Source organism: Lutra lutra, chromosome 8, assembly GCF_902655055.1.
Source record: "Lutra lutra chromosome 8, mLutLut1.2, whole genome shotgun sequence".
Lineage (NCBI taxonomy): Eukaryota > Metazoa > Chordata > Mammalia > Carnivora > Mustelidae > Lutra > Lutra lutra.
In genome coordinates, this window is record NC_062285.1 from 136,484,072 (window position 1) to 136,504,588 (window position 20,517).

The following is a 20,517-nucleotide window of genomic DNA, read 5'->3' on the forward strand; positions in this document are numbered from 1 at the left end:
AGTCCCATGCACTTAACTGACTGGTCCATCCAGGTGTTCCTAAGATTTTATTTTCAAGTAAGCTCTATACCCAGTGTAGGACTCGAATTTAACACCCTGAGATCAAGAGTTGCATACTCCAACTGAGCCAGCTAGATTAAATGAGATTGAGTGTAAAAACCTACTGCCTGTAGGTAAGAAAAACTTACTAAGACCTCCACAAATGTTAGAGGTTGGTTGGTTTGTTTGTTTTTAAGATTTTGTTATTTATTTATTTATGACAGAGATAGCAAGAGAGGGAACACAAGCACGGAGAGCTAGAGAGGGAGAAGCAGGCTCCAGGGCTTGATTCCAGGACTCTGGGATCATGACCTGCGTTGAAGGCAAACTCTTAAGGACTGAGCCACCCAGGCGCCACAGTGTTCCAGGTTTCTATTATTATTGGCCAGCCAGAGGAAAGAGTGGGATCATTAGGGAACATTTTCTGGACTGAGCCTTAAGTAGAAAGTTGTGGGGGCGCCTGGGTGACTCGGTGGGTTAAGCCTCTGCCTTTGGCTCCGGTCATGAACTCGGGGTCCTGGGATCGAGCCCCGCCGGCGGGCTCTCTGCTCTGCGGTGAGCCTGCTTCCTCCCCTCTCTGCCTGCCTCTCTGCCTACTTGTGATCTCTCTCTCTCTCTCTGTCAGATAAATAAATGAAATCTTTAAAAAAAAAAAAAAAAGTAGAAAGTTGTGAAGGAAAAGAGAGAGGTGTTCCAGACTGAAAGGAAATGCCTTTACCAGGGGTTGACAGGGCATGGTGTGTGTTGGAAACCATACAGCACAGTGGCTAAGAGTGCAGAATCTGAAGTGGGGTGGTTCCACTTACTAGCTGGGTGGCCTTCAGCAAGTCACTCAGTTTCTGGAGTCTCAGTTCCAGCACTGGTCGAAATGCATTCTTACTGCAGTTTTGTGCAAGGGGCTCACTTGGACCTCAACAAATGCTGATTTCGCTTGGACACCATTTCTCCTCGGAACTGCTGAACCTGGGCTGGGCGGCGGCTATAATGAATAACAGCAAACACAGGGGCATCTGCGTGGCTCAGCCAGTTGAGCATGGGCTCTTGATTTCCGGTCAGATCCTGATCTCAGGACCCCATCCGGCTCACGCTTCGCGGGGAGTCTTCCTGAGATTCTCTTTGTCCCTCCCCCTGCTCATGCGCTCTCATTCCCTCTAAAATAAATATTTTAAAAAAATAATAGCAAAACACATAGAGGGTTTTCTAAGTGTCCCAGACATCGGTCTGATACCCTGACACTTCACGGTAGTCTTAAAGGCAGGTATTAGTGTACCTTTTTTCAAATGGGGACACTGAGGCACAGAGTGGCTAAGTAACCAATGAAACGCTAATCACGCTCCTTGTCCACGAGGAGAAACCCGCCAAACCTCACCCGCGGGAAGCCCAAGCCCGACAACTTTACGCGCCGGCGTCTCCCAGAACCCCGGGGCGGGACCAAGTGGAGAAGGTCCCGCCCCGAATGGGGGAAGTCCCGCCCCCGGACTTCCGCTCCAGCCCTCGCTGGCCCTCCCTCACCTAGTAGGTACTCCGGGTCCGGATGGCGGAGAGCGGCGACCGCGGCGGGCAGCAGGCGCCCTGCGGGTACGACAGCTACCGCTCGCCGCTTGCCTCCCGCTATGCCAGCCCGGAGATGTGCTTCGTGTTTAGTGACAGGTACAAATTCCGGACCTGGCGGCAGCTCTGGCTGTGGCTGGCGGAGGCCGAGCAGGTAACGGGCCACGGGGATAGGGGCCGGGCTGGGAGAGGCGGGCCCGCTCGGCACGTGCGCGGCTTGGCGCCGGGCTTGGGCTTGGACATGGGCCTGGGCCTGGCCCCGGACCTGGCCCCTGGGGGCAGCTGCCCCGCTATTTTCGGCCGAGTATCCCTTTCCTGAGGCGCTGTGGCCCGAGGAAGGTCAGGGCAGGAGGCCCGGGAGCGACACCTGTTGCCTTCCTAGTTTAGACTCACGGAGGGTTAGAGACGCGGAGGCGGCGGCGAGAAGTGCACGCTGTGGTTTTAAGCATTTATCTTGGCCATTCCTGCAGGAATACTCGGCTGACCACGGACACTGAGCGCTCCTTACGTGCTTTTGTGCTGTCCTAATATCTTTACACATCTTTCCCCGTTTAACACGTAAAGATTTCGCAAACTAGATGGTGCTTTTTCCACATTGTATGTGGAAAACCCACATGATATGGGCGAAATCAAGCCTCAGTGATAGGCACGCGCGTTATTGGCTCCTAACCATTAATAGCGGAACCGGGCTGTTAACTTGGGTTCGGTGCAGAGCCTGAGCACTCAGCCACTTTGTCTTCCACGGTGCCTCGATGGAGTTAGGGACAGGAGTGTCACTACAAAATTCGTATTTCCTAGGCCGCTATTTCCCGTCCACTCGGCTGCGTTTTGCCTTTCTAAGGAGGGAGAATCGGGGTAGGGGATTTATTAGATGGGATTTCTGGTATCTTTTTTTAAGAGCTGCATACAAAGCTGTTTAGCTCAGCGCTTTCAGAAATAGCTCCAGAGGGGCCTTCCCAGAGGATTTGAAGAGAGCTGAAGGTGATCCAGAGAGCTATAAAGTTTCGGAGGAAAATGCCACAACAGGCAAGATGGCAGTGTCCTCTCAAAGGGCATCAGTAAACTTGGAAACAATCTGAGCACGTGCCTGGGGCCGAGGTATAGCGGAACTCCCCAAGCAGAAAACTCACTAGATTTTCCACTTCCCCTTCATTGTGCTCAAGAAAATTAAGTGACATAATAATAGACACATTTATCATGTCTACTCTGTGCCAGGCACTGTCTTAAGACCTTGCGTACTAATGGCTCATTAACCCTCAGAACGGTCCTGTATGCTAAGTACTGTTTTACAGATGTTTGACAGATGACAGAATGGAGACACAGAAAGACTTCATCAACTTTCGGCTCAGATGACAGTAATGGGTAGAAAAGGACATTAATAGGGTGTTGTGATTTATCATGTATTGGCATGTACTCTTTTCTGTTTCATATGATACTCCATTATATAGATGAGGGTAGTGGCATTCAAAAACGCCAGGATCACCATAACTAGGAAATGTCTCCTAGCTGGAATTGAAATGTAGAGTCATCTGAATATGCATTCAGATTTCAGATTCAGATTACGCATTTCCTCTGCCTAGTCAGCGCATTGCCTGAAATGCATACATGATTGCTATAATCTGAGTTTGGAATATGTTAGGGTGTCGATATTAGCATAAACTGCGCAGTAATTTTAGTAGCTAAGAAGAAAATTGAATAAGAGATTGGGAGGAATGCAGAAAAGCAGGGGTCGGGGATGAATTTCAACAAGATGCCTTGCTTGGGGGCAGGAAGCAGTTCCGCCACACTGCCCCCTGCTGCTTTGCTTTGGGAGGAGACCTGAGATACCATCTGTTGTCATAAAGCTTGGCCCCTATGGCTACCTGAGCTATGGAAATTTGGCTAGTGTGACTGAGGAACTGAATTTTTACTTTTTAATTTCAATCAGCTTAAATGTAAATAGCCATATCTGGCATGTAGCTACTGTTTTAAACAAGATAGGCCTTCGATGCACAAACCTCCCCAGGGTCAAGGCTTGGGAGTTTCAAGACAGGTTTGAATGAATTTCACCAGTCTGTGTATTTAGCACTTGAATCCAGGATTCTGAGCTGCCTCTGGGCTGCAAGCTGTTTTTTGCCAGTCTGGTTTTTCCAGTGATGAATGAATGTAAGATGTTTATGTGTTTATTTTCTCAATAACTTCCTGTAGTGGTTTTCAGTTTTACTGAGTTTGCTGTATGTAATTTGTTGGCAAAACCACTTGCAACATTCTTAATTCTCATTTCTCTAAGTAAACCCATCTGGGTCAAATGTAAAGTTTTGGCCTGGATCCCTCACTTTGGGCACTTACAGACCAAGCACTAAGGGGTAAGCAATAAAGACAACAAACTCTCCTCTTATGGAATATATATTCTAGGGGGAGGACAGGCTAATGCGTTTATAAAAGTGTCATGTGGTATTAAGTGCTGTAGATAAATTTAGGTTAAAGGGATAGTTGAATGACATACAAGAAGGATGTTTCATTTTGGACTTGGGAAAGACCTCTTTGAGGAGATGACATTTGAGCCCAAAGACCAAAACATGTGAGCCAGGCAGAGATATAAAGGCAGAGAGAACAAAGATCAGAATATATTGTTGCATATTTTGGCATTTACTTAGAATGTAATTTACATTATTTAAGAAAATCATGCCCTCGGGTGCCTGGGTGACTCAGTTAAGTGTCTGCCTTCTGCTCGGGTCAGGATCCCAGGGTCCTGGCTGGTTGGGGAGTCTGCTTCTCCCTATGCCCCTCACCCCCACTTGCTGGAGGGCGCAAGCTCTCTCTCTCAAAAATAAAAAATTTTTTTAAAAAGAAAAAAAAAAAATCATGCCCTCCAGGGAGTCTGGGTGGCTCAGTTGGTCAAGCATCCAACTCTTGGTTTTGGCTTGGTGGTGATCTCAGGGTAGTGGGATCAAGCCCTGCGTGGTGCTTCCCACTCCAGGCAGTCTGCTTGGGATTCTTTTTTTTTTTTTTTTTTTTAACGTTTTTTTTTTTTTTTTTTTTTTTTTAAGATTTTATTTATTTATTTGGCAGATCACAAGTAGGCAGAGAGGCGGCAGAGAGAAAGATGGGGAAGCAGGCTCCCCGCTGAGCAGAGAGCCCGATGCAGGGCTCAATCCCAGGACCCTGGGATCATGACCTGAGCTGTAGACAGTCTTTAACCCACTGGGCCACCCAGGTGCCCCTACGCTTGGGATTCTTTCTTCTTCTGACCCTCCCCGTGTGCATGCATGTTCTCCCCCCCATAAATAAATACAATCTTTTTTTTTTTTTTTTTAAGTTTTTATGTATTTGAAAGAGGGAGAGTGAGCGAGAGAGAGAGCGCCGTGCATGAGCATGAGCAGAGGGAGGGAGAGAAGCAGACTCCCCTGCTAAGCAGGGAGCCGGATGCGGTTCTTGATCCTAGGACTCTGGTATCCTGACCTAAGCTGAAGGCAATATCTTAACTGACTGAGCCACCCAGGTGCCCCATAAATAAATAAAATATTAAAAAAAGAAAACATGCAGGGCGCCTGGGTGGCTCAGTGGGTTAAAGCCTCTGCCTTCGGCTCAGGTCATGATCCCAGGGTCCTGGGATCGAGCCCCACATCGGGCTCTTTGCTTCTCGGGGAGCCTGCTTCCTCCTCTCTCTCTCTGCCTGCCTCTCTGCCTGCTTGTGGTCTCTGTCAAGTAAATAAATAAAATCTTTAAAAAAAAAAAACATGCCCTCCTCCCCATGTACTTTTCGTTGCCCCAAATTTTATTTTTATTTTTTTCTAAAGATTTATTGATTTATTTTAGAGAGAGTATGTGCGAGGGAGGGTGGGGTAGGGGCTAAATGGAGAAGGAGACCAGCTGACACCCCCGCTGACCAGGGAGTCTGTGGCAGGGCTCCCTGCCAAGACCTTGAGGTCATGACCTGAGCTGAAATCAAGAGCCCACATGGCTCAACCAACTGAGCCACCCAGATCCCCACCCCAAATTTGAATTTAAGAATTGGGAGGTGGGGGGCGCCTGGGTGGCTCAGTGGGTTAAAGCCTCTGCCTTCGGCTCGGGTCATGATCTCGGAGTCCTGGGGTCGAGCCCCGCATCGGGCTCTCTGCTCAGCAGGGAGCCTCCTTCCTCCCTCTCTCTCTGCTTGCCTCTCTGCCCACTTGTAATCTCTGTCTGTCAAATAAATAAATAAAATCTTAAAAAAAAAAAAAAGAATTGGGAGGTGCGGCGTAAATGCTAAGATGAACCATTTTTTTTTCTTGGTGTCACTTCAAGTCATTGTGACATTTGAGGTTATTTATTTTGTTTTGCCTGTTCTGCAGACATTGGGTTTGCCTATCACAGATGAACAGATCCAGGAGATGAGGTCAAACCTGGACAACATTGACTTCAAGATGGCAGCTGAGGAGGAGAAGCAGTTGCGACATGATGTGATGGCTCACGTGCACACGTTTGGCCACTGCTGCCCAAAAGCTGCAGCCATAATTCATCTTGGCGCCACCTCCTGCTACGTTGGAGATAATACGGTAAGAGCCTTTGTTTTGTTTCCACTTAGGATTCAGTCTTCATAATGGATTTATGAATTTTATGTGATTTTTGTCTAATTTTAGGAAGTGATTCCATAGATCATTAGCTTTAGGGGTATCATAAACTCAGGAATTTTCTGCTTTTGTTATCCTTCCAGTCTAAACTATAAGCCTCTAATGACTTCCATAATGGAAGACTGGCAGATACAGTTTATGCATTGGTTGGCTGGACCCAAGTCAAGGTCTTAGTGTTTTAGTGGCAAGGCAATTGTCCAGAGGGGGTTTCTTTCCGAAGTCCTTTATAACTCTCTGTTGTAACTTCTTGGGGCGGGGGAAAAAAGGTTTGCGTTAGGATTCTTTCACAAAACACTTAATTGGCAGAGTAGTTTATCGTCAAACATGAAAAAGTAATACCACATTTTCTTAAGAGTACTAGGCCCTTGGCAGTGTTCTGACCACTTTATATGTCTTACTTCATTTATTCTTTACAATCATAAGAGAGGTGCTTTTATCTCCATTTTTCGATGGCTTCTTGAGGTGTAGTTTACATACCATAAATTTCCCTATCTCAAATGTGCAGTTCAGTGAGTTTTAGTAAATTGTTACAGTTCAGCCTTCGCTACAGTCCGGTTTTGTGGCACATCCATCACTCTAAGGAGTTCTTACGCCTGTTGGCAGTCAGTCCCCACTCCTTCTCTCCAGACCAAACAACTGTTGACCTGCTTTCTTTCTCTGTAGTTTTGCCTTTTCTGGTAATGTCCTATAAATGGAATCAGAATGTGTAGTCTTTTGAATCTGGCTTTATGATTCCTGTCTCTACGGATGAGGACACTTAGGTTGAAGAACTTGCCTAATATCACACCGCTAGAAAGGATACAAGCCCAGGGAGAATGGCTCCAAAGCTGTGCTCTGCATCACACTGTGCCGGGGGGGACCAGAAGTTCCATTCCAGATACCTTTCCAAGTCAGAAAGAGGCCACTGATTTTTAAGTTGCCCCAAATACTTGTAATCTCAAGTGGTACATAATTAAAGGCATCTGTGTGTAATTGGTGACTCAAGTAATAGAAGAACAACAATCCCTTCCCTTGGAATATACTTTTTATTTTTTTTATTTTTTACATGTACCCAGTGTGTAGTTGGGCTCAGCAATTACTGTCTCATGTGAGTTGGCCTGAAATGCATCTCCTATTTCCCTCAAGGACAGCTTCAAATTTCCTAAACCTTGATATTCTGGTTCGTGTCTTTTTGTTGTTGTTGTTGTTAGCAATGGTAGATGTGGACAAAGGAGGGGAAACTAATGGAATGTTCCCCCTGGAAGCTTCTCCGAGACTCAGGCATTTCTCTTTGGGAGCTCGGTGACCCGGACATCTTCACAATATTCAGGATGGAAGTTTGCCCTGTGACTGTTTTCCAGTCATTTTAATTACCGTGTGCACTGGCCTTTGAGGGGATAAGGGATTTGTTCCTTGGAGATCGCAGAAGTACTGCTCTCCAGGTTGATGTGCTTTTAAAACAGTAACCTGAAAAGAACAACTTCTGTTAGGATCTTCTGGCTTGCACCGAGGGTAGCTAATAGTGAGATGAGTGGCTAGCTGAGAAGCCCAGATGTGAGGGCTAAAAGGGGTTATGGAATATTGTTTGGGCCAAGCTGTTTAATGTGAGACCACTGCATTTTCCTTCGCAGGACCTGATTATTCTTAGAAACGCATTTGACCTGCTTTTGCCAAAGGTAAGGAGTTGGCGGCAGTTTCCTGTCAGCCCTGGTTTCCCCAAGATAGGACATGGCACCGCTTTCAAATAAATCAACACAATGTGACTATAAATACGTTGTCTTTTACTCAGGCGAACGATCCTGTGTCGTATCTGTAGAACTAATTGTCTCTTTGGGTTAAAATGCTTTAAGCAAATGCTTTTTAAAACATAGCCTTTATAAATAAATACATACATACATACATACATTAATTAATTAATTAATTAAAGCATAGCCTTTTAGGAGTACCGGGGTGGCTCAGTGGGTTAAGCGTCTGCCTCAACTCAGGTCATGATCCTAGAGTCCTGGGATCAATCCCCCTGTGGGCTCCCTGCTCAGCTCGAGCCTGCTTCTCTGTCTCTCTCTGTTGCTCCCCCTGATTATGTTCCCTCTTTCACGGTGTCTCTCTCTGTCAGATAAATAAAATCTTTAAAAAAAAATGAAAATATGGGGCACCTGGGTGGCTCAGTGGGTTAAAACCTCTGCCTTCAGCTCAGGTCATGGTCCCAGGGTCCTGGGATCGAGCCCCACATAGGGCTCTCTGCTCCAAGGGGAGCCTGCTTCCTCCTCTCTCACTCTGCCTGCATCTCTGCCTACTTGTGATCTCTGTCTGTCAAATAAATGAATTTAAAAAATCTTAAAAAAAAAAAATTTAAAAAATGAAAATAAAACATAGCCTTTTATTTTATTTTTTTTAAAGATTTTATTTATTTATTTGACAGACAGAGATCACAAGTAGGCAGAGAGGCAGGCAGAGAGAGAGAGGGAAGCAGACTCCCCGTTCAGCAGAGAGCCTGATGTGGGGCTCCACCCCAGGACCCTGAGATCATGACCTGAGCCGAAGGCAGAGGCTTAACCCACTGAGCAACCCAGGCGCCCCAAACATAGCCTTTTAAATGAAGGAAGTTAACTACCTGCTTGTTGTTGGAATATGTGGGTCAGATTTGTGATTTTATCCTGTTTTTTCTGCATGAGCACATAAGTGATCTTTAAATTGTGCAGAAAAAGTTCATGACTCTAGGTAGTCAACTCAATTTTCAAATATTGGTTGCTTTGAACTCATGAAGGCGCTTTGGGATACAAAGATGAAAAGATATGCCTCTGCCTTCCACAGGCTGGAGATCTAATTTATATTTATATTTATATAATATAAATTTATATTGTCTAAAAGTTTAACTCCTGATTATATAACGAGCTCATGGTGAACTCATTCTTCTCTACATGGTCTTTCTTACAGCTTGCTAGAGTGATCTCTCGGCTTGCTGACTTTGCTAAGGAACGAGCTGATCTTCCCACCTTAGGTTTCACACATTTCCAGTAAGTGATATGATTACTTCTTGGGACTTGGGCTAGTTTGTGTGCATTTGGCTTTCATTTCTTTCGTCAGGTTCCCTTCTCTGTGGAAGCCTGGAGGTGAAGAATAGTTTAGCAGATAACTTGGGATGCTTATGAGGAATGAACCTTGTCCCTACCGTAAAAGCTAGATTCTTAAGAGTTCATTGGCGGAACATTGGGAAATCTGGATCAAGAGCCGTAGAAAATATTCATGCTCCTTGATTTAGTAATTCCATTTTTAAGACTCTAGCCCAAGGAAGTAATCTAAATTATGCAAAAAGCCTTATGTACAAAGATCTCTGTTAAACAACATGCTGGTTTTGGTAGTAAGCATTGGAAATAATCTAAATGTCCAGAATAAGAGAATAATTAAATAAGGTATAGTATGTAGTATATTCATAGGCTAGAATAATATGCAGCCATTAAAATGATGCTTGGAAGTCTAATATCATGGAAATATGCTTAGGTTAATGTTGTAGAATAAAGACAGCATATAAATTGTATAAGGATTGGAAGAAAATACACCAAGATATAAATCCTGATTTATCTCGTTTGTGGCATAATAGGATAATTACATTTTTTCCCCTATATTTTGTTTTTTTAAAGTGTGCACATATTTTTATGATTATCAACTAAAATCCTTTTCAAAAGCAGAGAATGTCATTTTTGGAATGCTAGTAGTGAACTTCTAATGATGACATTCTAGTAGTGGCGTGTTAGCGTTTGCCTTACATTTTAGTGGGGTGTCGAGTGGCAACAAGGATATTATCTCTTATAACGTAGGAGAGGCTGTAGAGTTTAATCTTCTCGAAGTTCAGGTCTGCATTTCTCGGTAGCAGAAAGCTGAGGGAATTGTCATGAGGAGTCTGTGTGCAGTATGTGGGGTGGCCATGATGAATGTGGCCTTCCATCGGCTCCTGAGCTTTACCTGACTTGCAGCTCCTCTTCCGCTCCTGTGAGTAGTGGAGAGTGTCCGAGAATGCGTGCATCCCGGTGCGGTGCGTGATGAGGGCACCTACTGCCCCAGTTAGCAGCATTAGGCGCTCAGAAAAGTGCTGATGCATCGGTATTACCTCAGCATAGGTCAGTTCCTGCTCTTAAAATGCAGCAGCTCTGGGGCACCTGGCCAGCTCAGTCAGTCGAGCACGGGACTCAATCTCAGGGTTGTGAATTCAAGCCCCATGTTGTACATGAAGCCTACTTAAAAAGGGGGGGGGGGGGGGCGTGTGCCTGAGTGGCCCAGTGGGTTAAGCCTCTGCCTTCAGCTGAGGTCATGATCTCAGGGTCCTGGGATCGAGCCCCGCATCGGGCTCTCTGCTCAGTGCCTGCTTCCCCCTTTTCTCTCTGCCTGCCTCTCTGCCAGCTTGTGATCTCTGTCAAATAAATACATAAAAAATCTTTAAAAAAAAAGAAAAAAGGAGTGGTGTGCCTGGGTGGCTCAGTCAGTTAAGCAGCTGACTTGGTTTTGGCTTAGGTCATGATGTCAGGGTCCTGGGAGCCAGCCCTGCATTGGGCTCCCTGCTCTCTCTTCTCTTCCCCTCAAATAAATAAATTTTTAAAAAGGGGGGGAAAGGGAATCAGCTTTATTTTTTTTTATTTTTATTTTTTTTAAGATTTTATTTATTTATTTGACAGAGATCACAAGTAGGCAGAGAGGCAGGCAGAGAGAGAGGAGGAAGCAGGCTCCCTGCTGAGCAGAGAGCCTGATGTGAGGCTCAATCCCAGGACCCTGGGATCAGGACCCGAGCCAACGGCAGAGGCTTTAACCCACTGAGCCACCCAGGTGCCCCAGGAAGCAGCTTTATTGAGATAAAATTCACCCTTTTTAAGTCTGCAACTAATGATAGGTGTTTTTTTTTTTTTTTAAGATTTATTGATTTTAGAGAAAGAGCATGAGCCAGGGGAGGTGCAGAGGGAGTGGGAGAGACACTCTCAAACAGACTCCCTGCTGAGCACAGAGCCTGATGCAGGGCTTAATCCCATTACCTGAGATCACGACCTGAGCCGAAATCAAGAGTCGGATGCCCAACTGATGGAGTCGCCCAGGCGCCCGTAATGCATGTTTTTTAGTACATTTACAGAATTACATAGTCAACAGTACATAATTCCAGAATATTTCCATCACCTCTCAAAAAAACCCATACCCACTTACCAGTCGCTCCTATTACCCCCCTTAGCTATCCCCTGGCAGTCACGATCTATTTTTCTGTCTATGGATCTGCTACTTCTGGATGTTTTATTTAAATAGAGTCACGCAGTATTCCTCTTATTATGACTGGCTTTGTTCGCTTAATGTTTTCAGGGCTCGTCCATATCGTAGCACGTAGAGTGCTTCATCTCTCTTTGTCGCTGAAGTGGTGGCTATACCAGATTTTGTTTTCCATTCTTCCATTGATAGACATTTGAGTTGTTTCTACTTTGTGGCTGTTATGTGCAATGCTGCCATGAACAGATCCAAGCAAAGCCATCCGTTTATATCTTTCCTTGTAGCAGTAATCTGCTAGCGAGAGTTAGTTAGAAAACCCCGTGAGATTAATGGGGGACATACTGTGGCTCATGGTATGCCTTCATGGTGCCAGCTGTTCATGTCATTAGCCTGATGGAAGCGAAAATCCATCTGGGATGAGCTAGACCATCTATTAGAACTCCAACCTTACTGTAGTATATTCATACTTATATTTTACATTCAGAAACAGACCTGCAGTAGATTGATTTAGACTTAGGACAGGGAGCAAAGCCCTCGTGTGTTACATTAGAGTCCGTTGGTTATATCTGTTTCGGGGCTGTTCTCCACAGCTTGGCTAGCTCCTCTTCAGACCTTGTCTCACAGAGGTCTTCCTTTGTTGACAGTTTAGAGTAGCATTCTCCAATGTCCTCATTATTTTATGTTTTCACATTTCTGACCAAAAATCAGTAGTTACTTTGTTTGCTTGTTTATACCACAGTGTGAGCTCCATTGGACAGGAACCTTCTCTGTGTCGTTTGCTGTATTTTCAAAACCAAGAACACATTGGATATTTGGCAAGTGTTTGTTACATGAGTGTATTTGACTTGCCAAAGTCTGGGAACAAACAAAACAGATATTGTGCCTGCCCTTCCATTGCCTCTTAATGATAAAGAACTATGTTAGAAGACCTTTAGTTATATAATCATTGAATATTTATAAATGACATTGAATTTCCTTAACCTTATTTACTCAAACCTCTTAGCTCTGGTTTTGTCTACACCATTTTCTCTATCTCTTACTTTAATTCTTACCCTTTCCAGGGATAGCAATAATTGTTCAAAAAAGGAATGAAGCTTTTATGAAGTAAGTCCTTGGTTTGAGACTTCTGTGTGTCCTTCTTGGGTCATTTTCAGGCCTGCTCAGCTGACCACAGTTGGGAAACGTTGCTGTCTTTGGATTCAGGACCTTTGCATGGATCTCCAGAACTTGAAGCGGGTCCGAGATGACCTGCGCTTTCGGGGCGTGAAGGGCACCACTGGCACTCAGGCCAGCTTCCTGCAGCTCTTCGAGGGAGATGACCAGAAGGTATTCTGAGAGCAATTGGGGGACACGGAAACTCAGTGGTGAGAACACCAGAAACAAAGCTGACCTCCAGGATGAGAGGAGGATTGATCTTGGGATGAGTGGAGTCTTTGGACCAGAAGCAGTACCAAGGGTTGAAACCTGGGCAGGATGTTGAGATGTTCTCATACTGGTCACACCTGGATTTCTACAGGGAGGTCTTTTTCTTCCAAGGTAGAGCAGCTTGACAAGATGGTGACAGAAAAGGCAGGATTTAAAAGGTAGGTAAATGGGAAAAGTGTTGGCTTCCCTATTCCCTGTTAAGTGATGAAAGCCCTGTGTTCAGTGTACCTCTTGATTTGACCCTAACTTTTTCTTCCTTCGTTCTTCTGCCCATTTCCTTTTATCTCTGGCCTGGGTTTTTATTTTCTTATAGTCTAGATTCTACTTTTTTACAGTCTATAAGGAAAAAGGAAAGTGTTTACTTCTGAGATTTTTAGAATAGTCTCACCCACATCGAGGTCCTCCCGTGGGTTCATCTAAATCTGACCATTTCCACTGAGGGCCACCAGGCTTCACCATGTCTGCTTGTTCCATGCATTTCCATCAGGTTATGACAAGACACGGGTACCCCAGGCCCACACTTCCTTCTTGGGCCTGGGTGTTAGGAAAAAGGGTGGAAGAACAGTTTGTTTCAGAAGCATTTTATCAATGAGGTCATGGGGGCTCAGTAGGACTTAGTATACCAGTGAGACCAAGCTTTTGCTTAAGGTCTGTTTTTGCTCATTTGTTTGACACGGTCACATTTTGAAAAAACTTTTTTTTTCCCAGATTTTATTTGTAAGTAACCTCCACACCCAATGTGGAGCTCGAAAAACAACCCTGAGATCAAGAGTTGCATGCTCCGCCAACTGAGCCAGCCAGGTGCCCCTGAAATATTTCACTTATGATTCTTTTCCATTTATTTCTAGGGCTTTCATCATCACAGGGCAGACCTACACACGGAAACTGGATATTGAGGTGCTGTCCGTGCTGGCTAGCTTGGGGGCATCTGTGCACAAGGTGAGTGGTAGTGGCAGTTTGTGGGAGAGGGGCTGAGAGCTTTGCACACTGCAGAGAGATGGAATTTGCCACAGACTTCTATCTAGACTTATCTCTCAAGAGATGTCAAACTTCATTTTCACTATCTGGGGTCTGCAGGTGACAGCTCTTAAAATAAGTGTGTTAAAAGACAGGACTAGCTCCAGCGTTCTCATTAAAGCTCATCTTGCCTTGTCTGTCCTTGCTGTTCTTCAGCAATGTTCCACACCGTGTTTCCATGCTCCCCTCCTTGTCATTCCTGCTCTTCAGGAGCCAGAAGGAGTCTGAGCGAGATATTCTCCAGGAGCTCTTGGAGAGGATGTGCTCACCTCCTTCATCAGTCTAGCCCCTGCTCCCAGAGTCCTGCGCACCAGCAGTGTGGGACGATGCCTGTGGCCCTTTCCCCCCAGATTTGTACCGACATAAGACTCCTGGCAAACCTCAAGGAGATGGAGGAACCCTTCGAAAAACAGCAGATTGGTGAGTGTTCTGGGAAGATGTGGGAGCGCTGCAGAGATGCTGGGAGGCTGGTGGGCATGTGTTAATAGCTCACCCAGCAGTGTGCTCGGGCACTCACTGTCCTCTGAAGTCTCTGCATTTGCTTCACCTTGTATGTGGCAGGCTCAAGTGCAATGCCATACAAGCGGAACCCTATGCGCTCAGAGCGGTGCTGCAGCCTCGCCCGCCACCTGATGACCCTTATCGTGGACCCGCTGCAGACGGCATCTGTGCAGTGGTTTGAGCGCACACTGGATGATAGTGCCAATCGGTCAGTAGAAGGGGGATGCCGTGTACAGCAAGTTGGGGGGAGAACCAGCAGAGGAGCCTGAAGGATGTTTTGAGCATCTGTGCATTTTCTCCTTGTCACCACAGAGCCTGGAGGGGTCTTCTTGTCGCCATAGAGCCTGGAGGGGTCTCCTTGTCCCCACAGATCCTGGAAGGGTCTAGCAGGGAGGCAAGAATATAGAACAGTGTGATGCGTGTCAGGATCAGTGTGTGTATATGAGATAATCTCTGTGGGAGCTAAGATGGGGGAGTAGAGGAGGGTAGGGGAGAGGGGGTAGAGGAGTCAGGGAAGGCTTCACAGAGGAGGTGATGCTCTAAGACTCAAGAAATAACAGACTTTTTTTTTAAGATTTTATTTATTTATTTGACAGAGAGAGATCACATGTATTCAGAGAGGCAGGTAGAGAGTGTGGGAAGCAGGCTCCCCGCTGAGCAGAGAGCCCGAAGCGGGGCTTGTTCCCCAGACCCTGAGATCATGACCTGAGCCAAAAGCAGAGGCTTTAACCCACTGAGCCACCCAGGTGCCCCTAGATTTTTTTTTTTTTTTTTGAGATTTTATTTATTTATGTATTGAGAGAAAGCAAGAGAGCACAAGCAGATGGAGGGGCAGAGGGAGAAGCAGGCTCCCTGCTGAGCAAGGGTCTGACTCCGGGCTCGATCCCAGGACTCTGGGATCATGACCTGAGCCAAAGGCAGACGCTTAAACAACTGAGGCAGTCAGGTGCCCCATACTGTACTTTTTTAAAGTAGTTTCACATTACTCTGGTTTGCTTGCATTGTAGTAGGATCTGAAAAAAAAATACATAGTTAAAGCTAACTCTCTGGGATCTTTGTGTAATCCAGGGAATAAGACATTGATGGAAATAAAACGTGTGAACTCATTCAGAAGTCAGCCGTTGCATACTTCTCACCAGGGTGTGACCTAATCAGATGTGCCCACTAAAGCACCCTGTAACAGTTTGGAGAATCGGATGTAAGGGGACATGGATCTGGTCAGAACACATTAGGAGGCTACTTTAAAAAAATCCATGTGCACACTGGCACAGTGGCTTTGCGATCAGAGAGGAAGGGTATGGGTCTAAAATCGGGGGCAGATTGGCCGGCCTTGGTGGTGGAGGAGTGAGAATTAAAATCATGATGTGGTGCTAGTGCCATTTACTGAGCAGGAGCCACAGGGAGCAGAAGAGTGGGTGTGACATGTGAGCAGGAAGCAGTGGAAAAGTGGCTGATTGTAGTTTGGTGTTTGAGGTGCCTACAGATCCACCAGGCGGAGCTCTCCAGTGGGGTGTCTGGTCTGGCATGGAAGCAGGTGGCCTGGACAAGGGGTGATAGATTGCGGGGTCATCAGGATATGGGGGTAGCTGAAGTAATGAGATTAAAGGAAGTTGTCCAAGTAGTACATGTGGCGTGACAAGTCAGTGAGGCAGCTTCTTGGGACACACCCTACACGTCACTCAAATTGGTATTTGTTTAAAGAAATAACTGAATGGGCTGTTTGTTTTCCAGACGTATCTGTTTGGCTGAGGCATTTCTCACTGCAGATACGATACTGAATACGCTGCAGAACATTTCTGAAGGATTGGTGGTGTACCCTAAAGTAAGAAGCCTCCATTGAACAGCAAAATGTTGGGGGTGGGTGTTAACGTGGGAGGGGGAGTGTAATCTCTTCCTGCTCTGGAGTGAATATGTTTGGGGAGCTGCATCCCTGTCCAACCTGAGCACATTCTGAAGGTTATGACGTAAGCTCTAGAGAACTAACCTTGGGATCCACAGACACATTATAGAAGAGAGAAAAGGAACTCGTTTGGCTTATACTCTTCATGAGCATGAATCATCAGCTGTGGCGTGACTGGCAGAGCAGACAATTTCCTTTGCCCGTTTTTAAGTACCTGAGGCAGATGGGTTCATTTCCATTACATACTTGGCTCTTCAGGTCGGGCATAGAAATTTCAACAAAGTTCTAGTTTCAGAGATCTTTCCAATGAAGCAATTTTTAAAAATTTATTTAAATCAGTATTCGTTTTTTATTTTTTATTATTTTTATTTTATTATTTTTTTAAAAGATTTTATTTATTTATTTGTCAGAGAGAGAGATCACAAAGAGGCAGAGAGGCAGGCAGAGACAGAGGGAGAAGCAGGTTCCCTGCCGAGCAAGGAACCCGATATGGGACTTGATCCCAGGATGCTGGGATCATGACCTGAGCCGAAGGCAGCTGCTTAACCAACTGAGCCACCCAGGCGTCCCAGTATTCGTTTTTTAAATCAGAACAATACTTTGAGGAGGGTAGCAGGGATGGGAAGGATGGGGTGGCTGGGCGATGGACATTGGGGAGGGTATGTGCAGTGAGCGCTGTGAGCTGTGTAAGACTGATGAATCACAGACCTGTACCCCTGGAACAAATAATACACTATATGTAAATAAATAATAATAATACCTTGGATTAGAAAGAAAACTGAAAAATATACTGTTAATGAAAACGATCCATTCTACTCTCTGTCTTTACAAAAACGATAGTTTGTGTCCTTGTGTGCGTTTTGCTGGTCACTTGGATCTCTTATTGCGTGTGTGTGACTTCGTAACCTTGAGCCATCTTAGGCCTGCATTCGTTCTTCTAGGTAATTGAACGACGCATTCGGCAAGAGCTGCCTTTCATGGCCACAGAGAACATCATCATGGCCATGGTGAAAGCTGGGGGTAACCGCCAGGTTCGTTGATCCCTCATGGTCCTGGATGAGTGGAAAGGGCACCTTTAGTCCTGTTCTCCTCCCTTAAGGAGAATGAAAACATTTCTGTCTTCACCGTCAGTCATGGCAGTGGTACAGAGCAGTAACCGTATTCTGCCATAGAACAGGCTTGTCTCTAGAGAGTGATTGTGGTGAACTTGGGTTGTTAAAAGTGAATCACTTAGTCACCTGTAGAAAAGGTCCATTCCTAGCGAAGAAATTAGGTCTGAATTTCCAAACAGGAAATGGTGGGGAGTGGGCAGGACAGAAGAGCACACGGTTCATGAGGCTTTAGAGGAGGGAGTGCAAGTTGGGCATTTACTTCAGGTTCAGCCTAGGATAAGGTCAGAGGGTCAAGATCTTGGAGTCAGACTGTGAGGGGAACCACCTCAGCCTAGAAGGGCTTTGTGTACCAGCCACAGACAGCATGGATGTGATGTTGGATGACTTCTTAAGATGTTCAGATGCCCTCTTAGTAAATAAGCCAACAGTACCTCACTGTCTTCCTAGGATTGCCATGAGAAAATCAGAGTGCTTTCCCAGCAGGCAGCTGCTGTGGTCAAGCAGGAAGGGGGTGACAATGACCTCATAGAGCGAATCCAGGCCGATGCCTACTTCAGTCCCATTCACTCCCAGTTGGACCATCTACTGGATCCTTCTTCGTTTACAGGTCGTGCATCCCAACAGGTAAGCACCAGGACACTTCCATAGTGCTGTAAGCCTCCCCAAATGCCCTCTTTTTAAAAATTTTTATTTTTTAATTTTTTTTGAAAGAGCCTGTGCAAGTGGGGGCTAGGGCGCTGGGGGAGGGGCAGAGGAAGAGGGAGAGTCTTAGACTCCACACCCAGCATGAAGCCCAACACAGGGCGTGATGTCATGACCCTGAGATCATGATCTGAACTCAAATCAAGAGTTGGATGCTTAACCAAGCCATCCACATGCCCCCAAAATGCCCTCTTTTTACACTGCTGGGCTGCAGAACCTAGAATACTGTCTTCAATGTTTCTACTTTTATAAGAGGTATGATGAGAATGAGGCTAGTCAGAAAGCATTCAGAGCAGGCTAACGTGATGATTTGGTTGTTTTGAGCTATCTTAAGTATTTCTCCCTGTGATTTCTCTGAATTTTGGTTTGGAGCATGTGGTATAATGGACAAAGATTGGGTTTTACCCTCAGGCAGATCTGTCAGGTTCGTTCCTGACTTCTGGCTTTCATTGGCCAACAGGATAAGAATACATATCTCACAGGCTGGTGGTTACATGGATTAAAAGACCTAGCACAGTGCTTAGTGCATAGTAAGTATTCAGTAAATGTCATTTTCCCTCTTGGTCTTTTAGAGACTACAAGAGCTAATTCAAAAAGATGTACGAGTGCAGACTAGCTGCTCATTATGCATTCGGATACTATGCTTCGTTCCAGGGGACAAAACTTGGTGGGGAAGTCTTATAAAGAGGTCATAACACCAAGGAGTGCCTACAGGATTTGTGGGAAGCACATTCTTTGGGATCACAAAGGAGGAATAGAACAGCTCTAAAATAGGAGAGGTCCGGAAAGGCTTCCTGGAAGACTTGACATCTGAGTTGAATCTTAGGGACAAGTAGGAACTGGCATATGACATAGTTCAGCATGGGAGAGAAACTACAATCATTTGAGTGTTGCTGGAGCACCAAGTGCCCAGAAATAGTTACAGGCTTTCAAGTTGGAAGAGAGACTGGAGGCAGGAGACCAGCAAGGAAGCTGCCAGAGGCGGCCACGCAGTACATGATGAGGGCGTTGAGCCAAGGTGATGGTAGATACAGATAAGGGGAGAGATTGCAGGGCCGGTTAGGAAGTTAGTCACTTGGCAGCTGGTTGAATGAGGAGGAAAGAAGCAGTGATGATTTTAGCTTGGGGAACTGGGTGGGCAATGGGGAGACCAATGGAAAGAACAGGCTGGGCTGCTTTGTGGGGAAGCACATGGGGGCAGGGTGGGTTGAGCTGCCTCAGTCTAGGGCCAGATTCCTGATAGGTGGTTGAGAAAAATGGAAGTTCACTGGTGGAGTAAGAGCTTTATCAAATTATTTTTCAGTGATATAAATGGACATTGAAAAAAGCGTTATCAAATTTACATCTTGACGTTTTCTTTTGTCTTACATTTGCTTTCCTTTTTGGCAGGTGCAGAGATTCTTAGAAGAGGAGGTGTATCCCCTGCTGAAACCATATGAAAGTGTAATGAAGGTGAAAGCAGAATTATGTCTGTAGCGTTGGAAAAAATTAAACAAGAAGTCGTTGGCTTCATTAACTTTTATTGCCGAGTCTTGGAAAATGTTATTCTGATGCCTTATTTTACCTTTTACCTGTCACCTTAAATTGATACGGCGCTTTTTTCTTTGCATGGTGCCTTCAAATTCTCAAGGTTTACAAAGCAGAAATAAATCATGTTGGGGCGCCTGGGTGGTTCAGCTGGTTATGCATCTGACTCTTGTTGATTTCGGCTCAGGTCGTGATCTCAGGGTTGTGAGATCGAGCCCCATGTGAGGCTCAACGCTGGGTGTGGAGCCTGCTTAAGATTCTCCTTCTCCCTCAGCCCCTCCCCTCCTCTCCCTGCTTTCCCTCTCTCTTAAAAAAAAAAATTATGTTGAATTGGACTCTTGTTTTCTACAGCAGCACAGCTTGTAGTTCATAGTTCGCTCTGTTCTTTCAGGCATATTGTCCAGCTAGCCTAGTCTGTTTCACATGCTCACTTGATCATGAGCGAGTAAGCAAACTCCTGGTCCTCTCTTCTGAAGGTAAATTTGATCTGCGTCCAGCAAAGTAACCTGGACCCTGATTCAGTATGGTTGGATACCTTTGGTATCCGGTTACGTTTTGCCAGAATATGTAATGAAAGTCAGAGGTACAGTGAATTTTCAGGTTTACTCACCTGACGTTGTACCCAGGCCGACTTCATCTTTTGGTAAAACTTATATATCAGAGAAATGCTAATTGGGTTTATTGATTTCATCAGGGCTTTCGACAGTCTTTAATCCTGGTTATACAGATCAATAGGTGATTGAACCAGCTGTAGCCAAAGATCATTAGGAACTGCCCTGCACCTAGAAGGGGAGCACTGGTATTAGTCCGCAAAGCTCCATCCTCAGCCCTGTCCAATTTCACATAATGGTTTCAGCATAGATGAAAATGAAGAAAGTCTATTTATCAGATTTGCAGATAATACAAAATTAGGACAGTTAACCAATACATGTAT

The 20,517-nt window shown here is 45.4% G+C and overlaps 1 protein-coding gene across 1 annotated transcript; it reads left to right on the top strand.

Annotated features, from left to right (window-relative positions):
• Positions 1–1,509: 1,509 nt before the first annotated feature.
• Positions 1,510–19,578, top strand: ADSL (adenylosuccinate lyase). Its single transcript, XM_047742315.1, has 13 exons — positions 1,510–1,744; positions 5,904–6,107; positions 7,793–7,837; positions 9,096–9,175; positions 12,554–12,725; positions 12,936–12,982; positions 13,673–13,763; positions 14,192–14,261; positions 14,403–14,550; positions 16,074–16,164; positions 17,184–17,273; positions 17,802–17,978; positions 19,446–19,578. Exons 1-13 carry the CDS (start codon positions 1,574–1,576, stop codon positions 19,530–19,532), a joined length of 1,473 nt encoding a protein of 490 aa, XP_047598271.1. The 5' UTR covers positions 1,510–1,573; the 3' UTR covers positions 19,533–19,578.
• Positions 19,579–20,517: the final 939 nt, after the last annotated feature.

What these genes read in the sequence shown, in the direction of transcription:
- ADSL (XM_047742315.1), top strand. Translation starts at nt 1,574, where the DNA reads ATGGCGGAGAGCGGCGACCGCGGCGGGCAGCAGGCGCCCTGCGGGTAC. An exon ending in TTGACCTGCTTTTGCCAAAG is followed by an intron (nt 7,838 to 9,095) that starts GTAAGGAGTTGG and finishes TCTTTCTTACAG; the next exon opens with CTTGCTAGAGTGATCTCTCG. An exon ending in CTGGATGATAGTGCCAATCG is followed by an intron (nt 14,551 to 16,073) that starts GTCAGTAGAAGG and finishes TTTGTTTTCCAG; the next exon opens with ACGTATCTGTTTGGCTGAGG.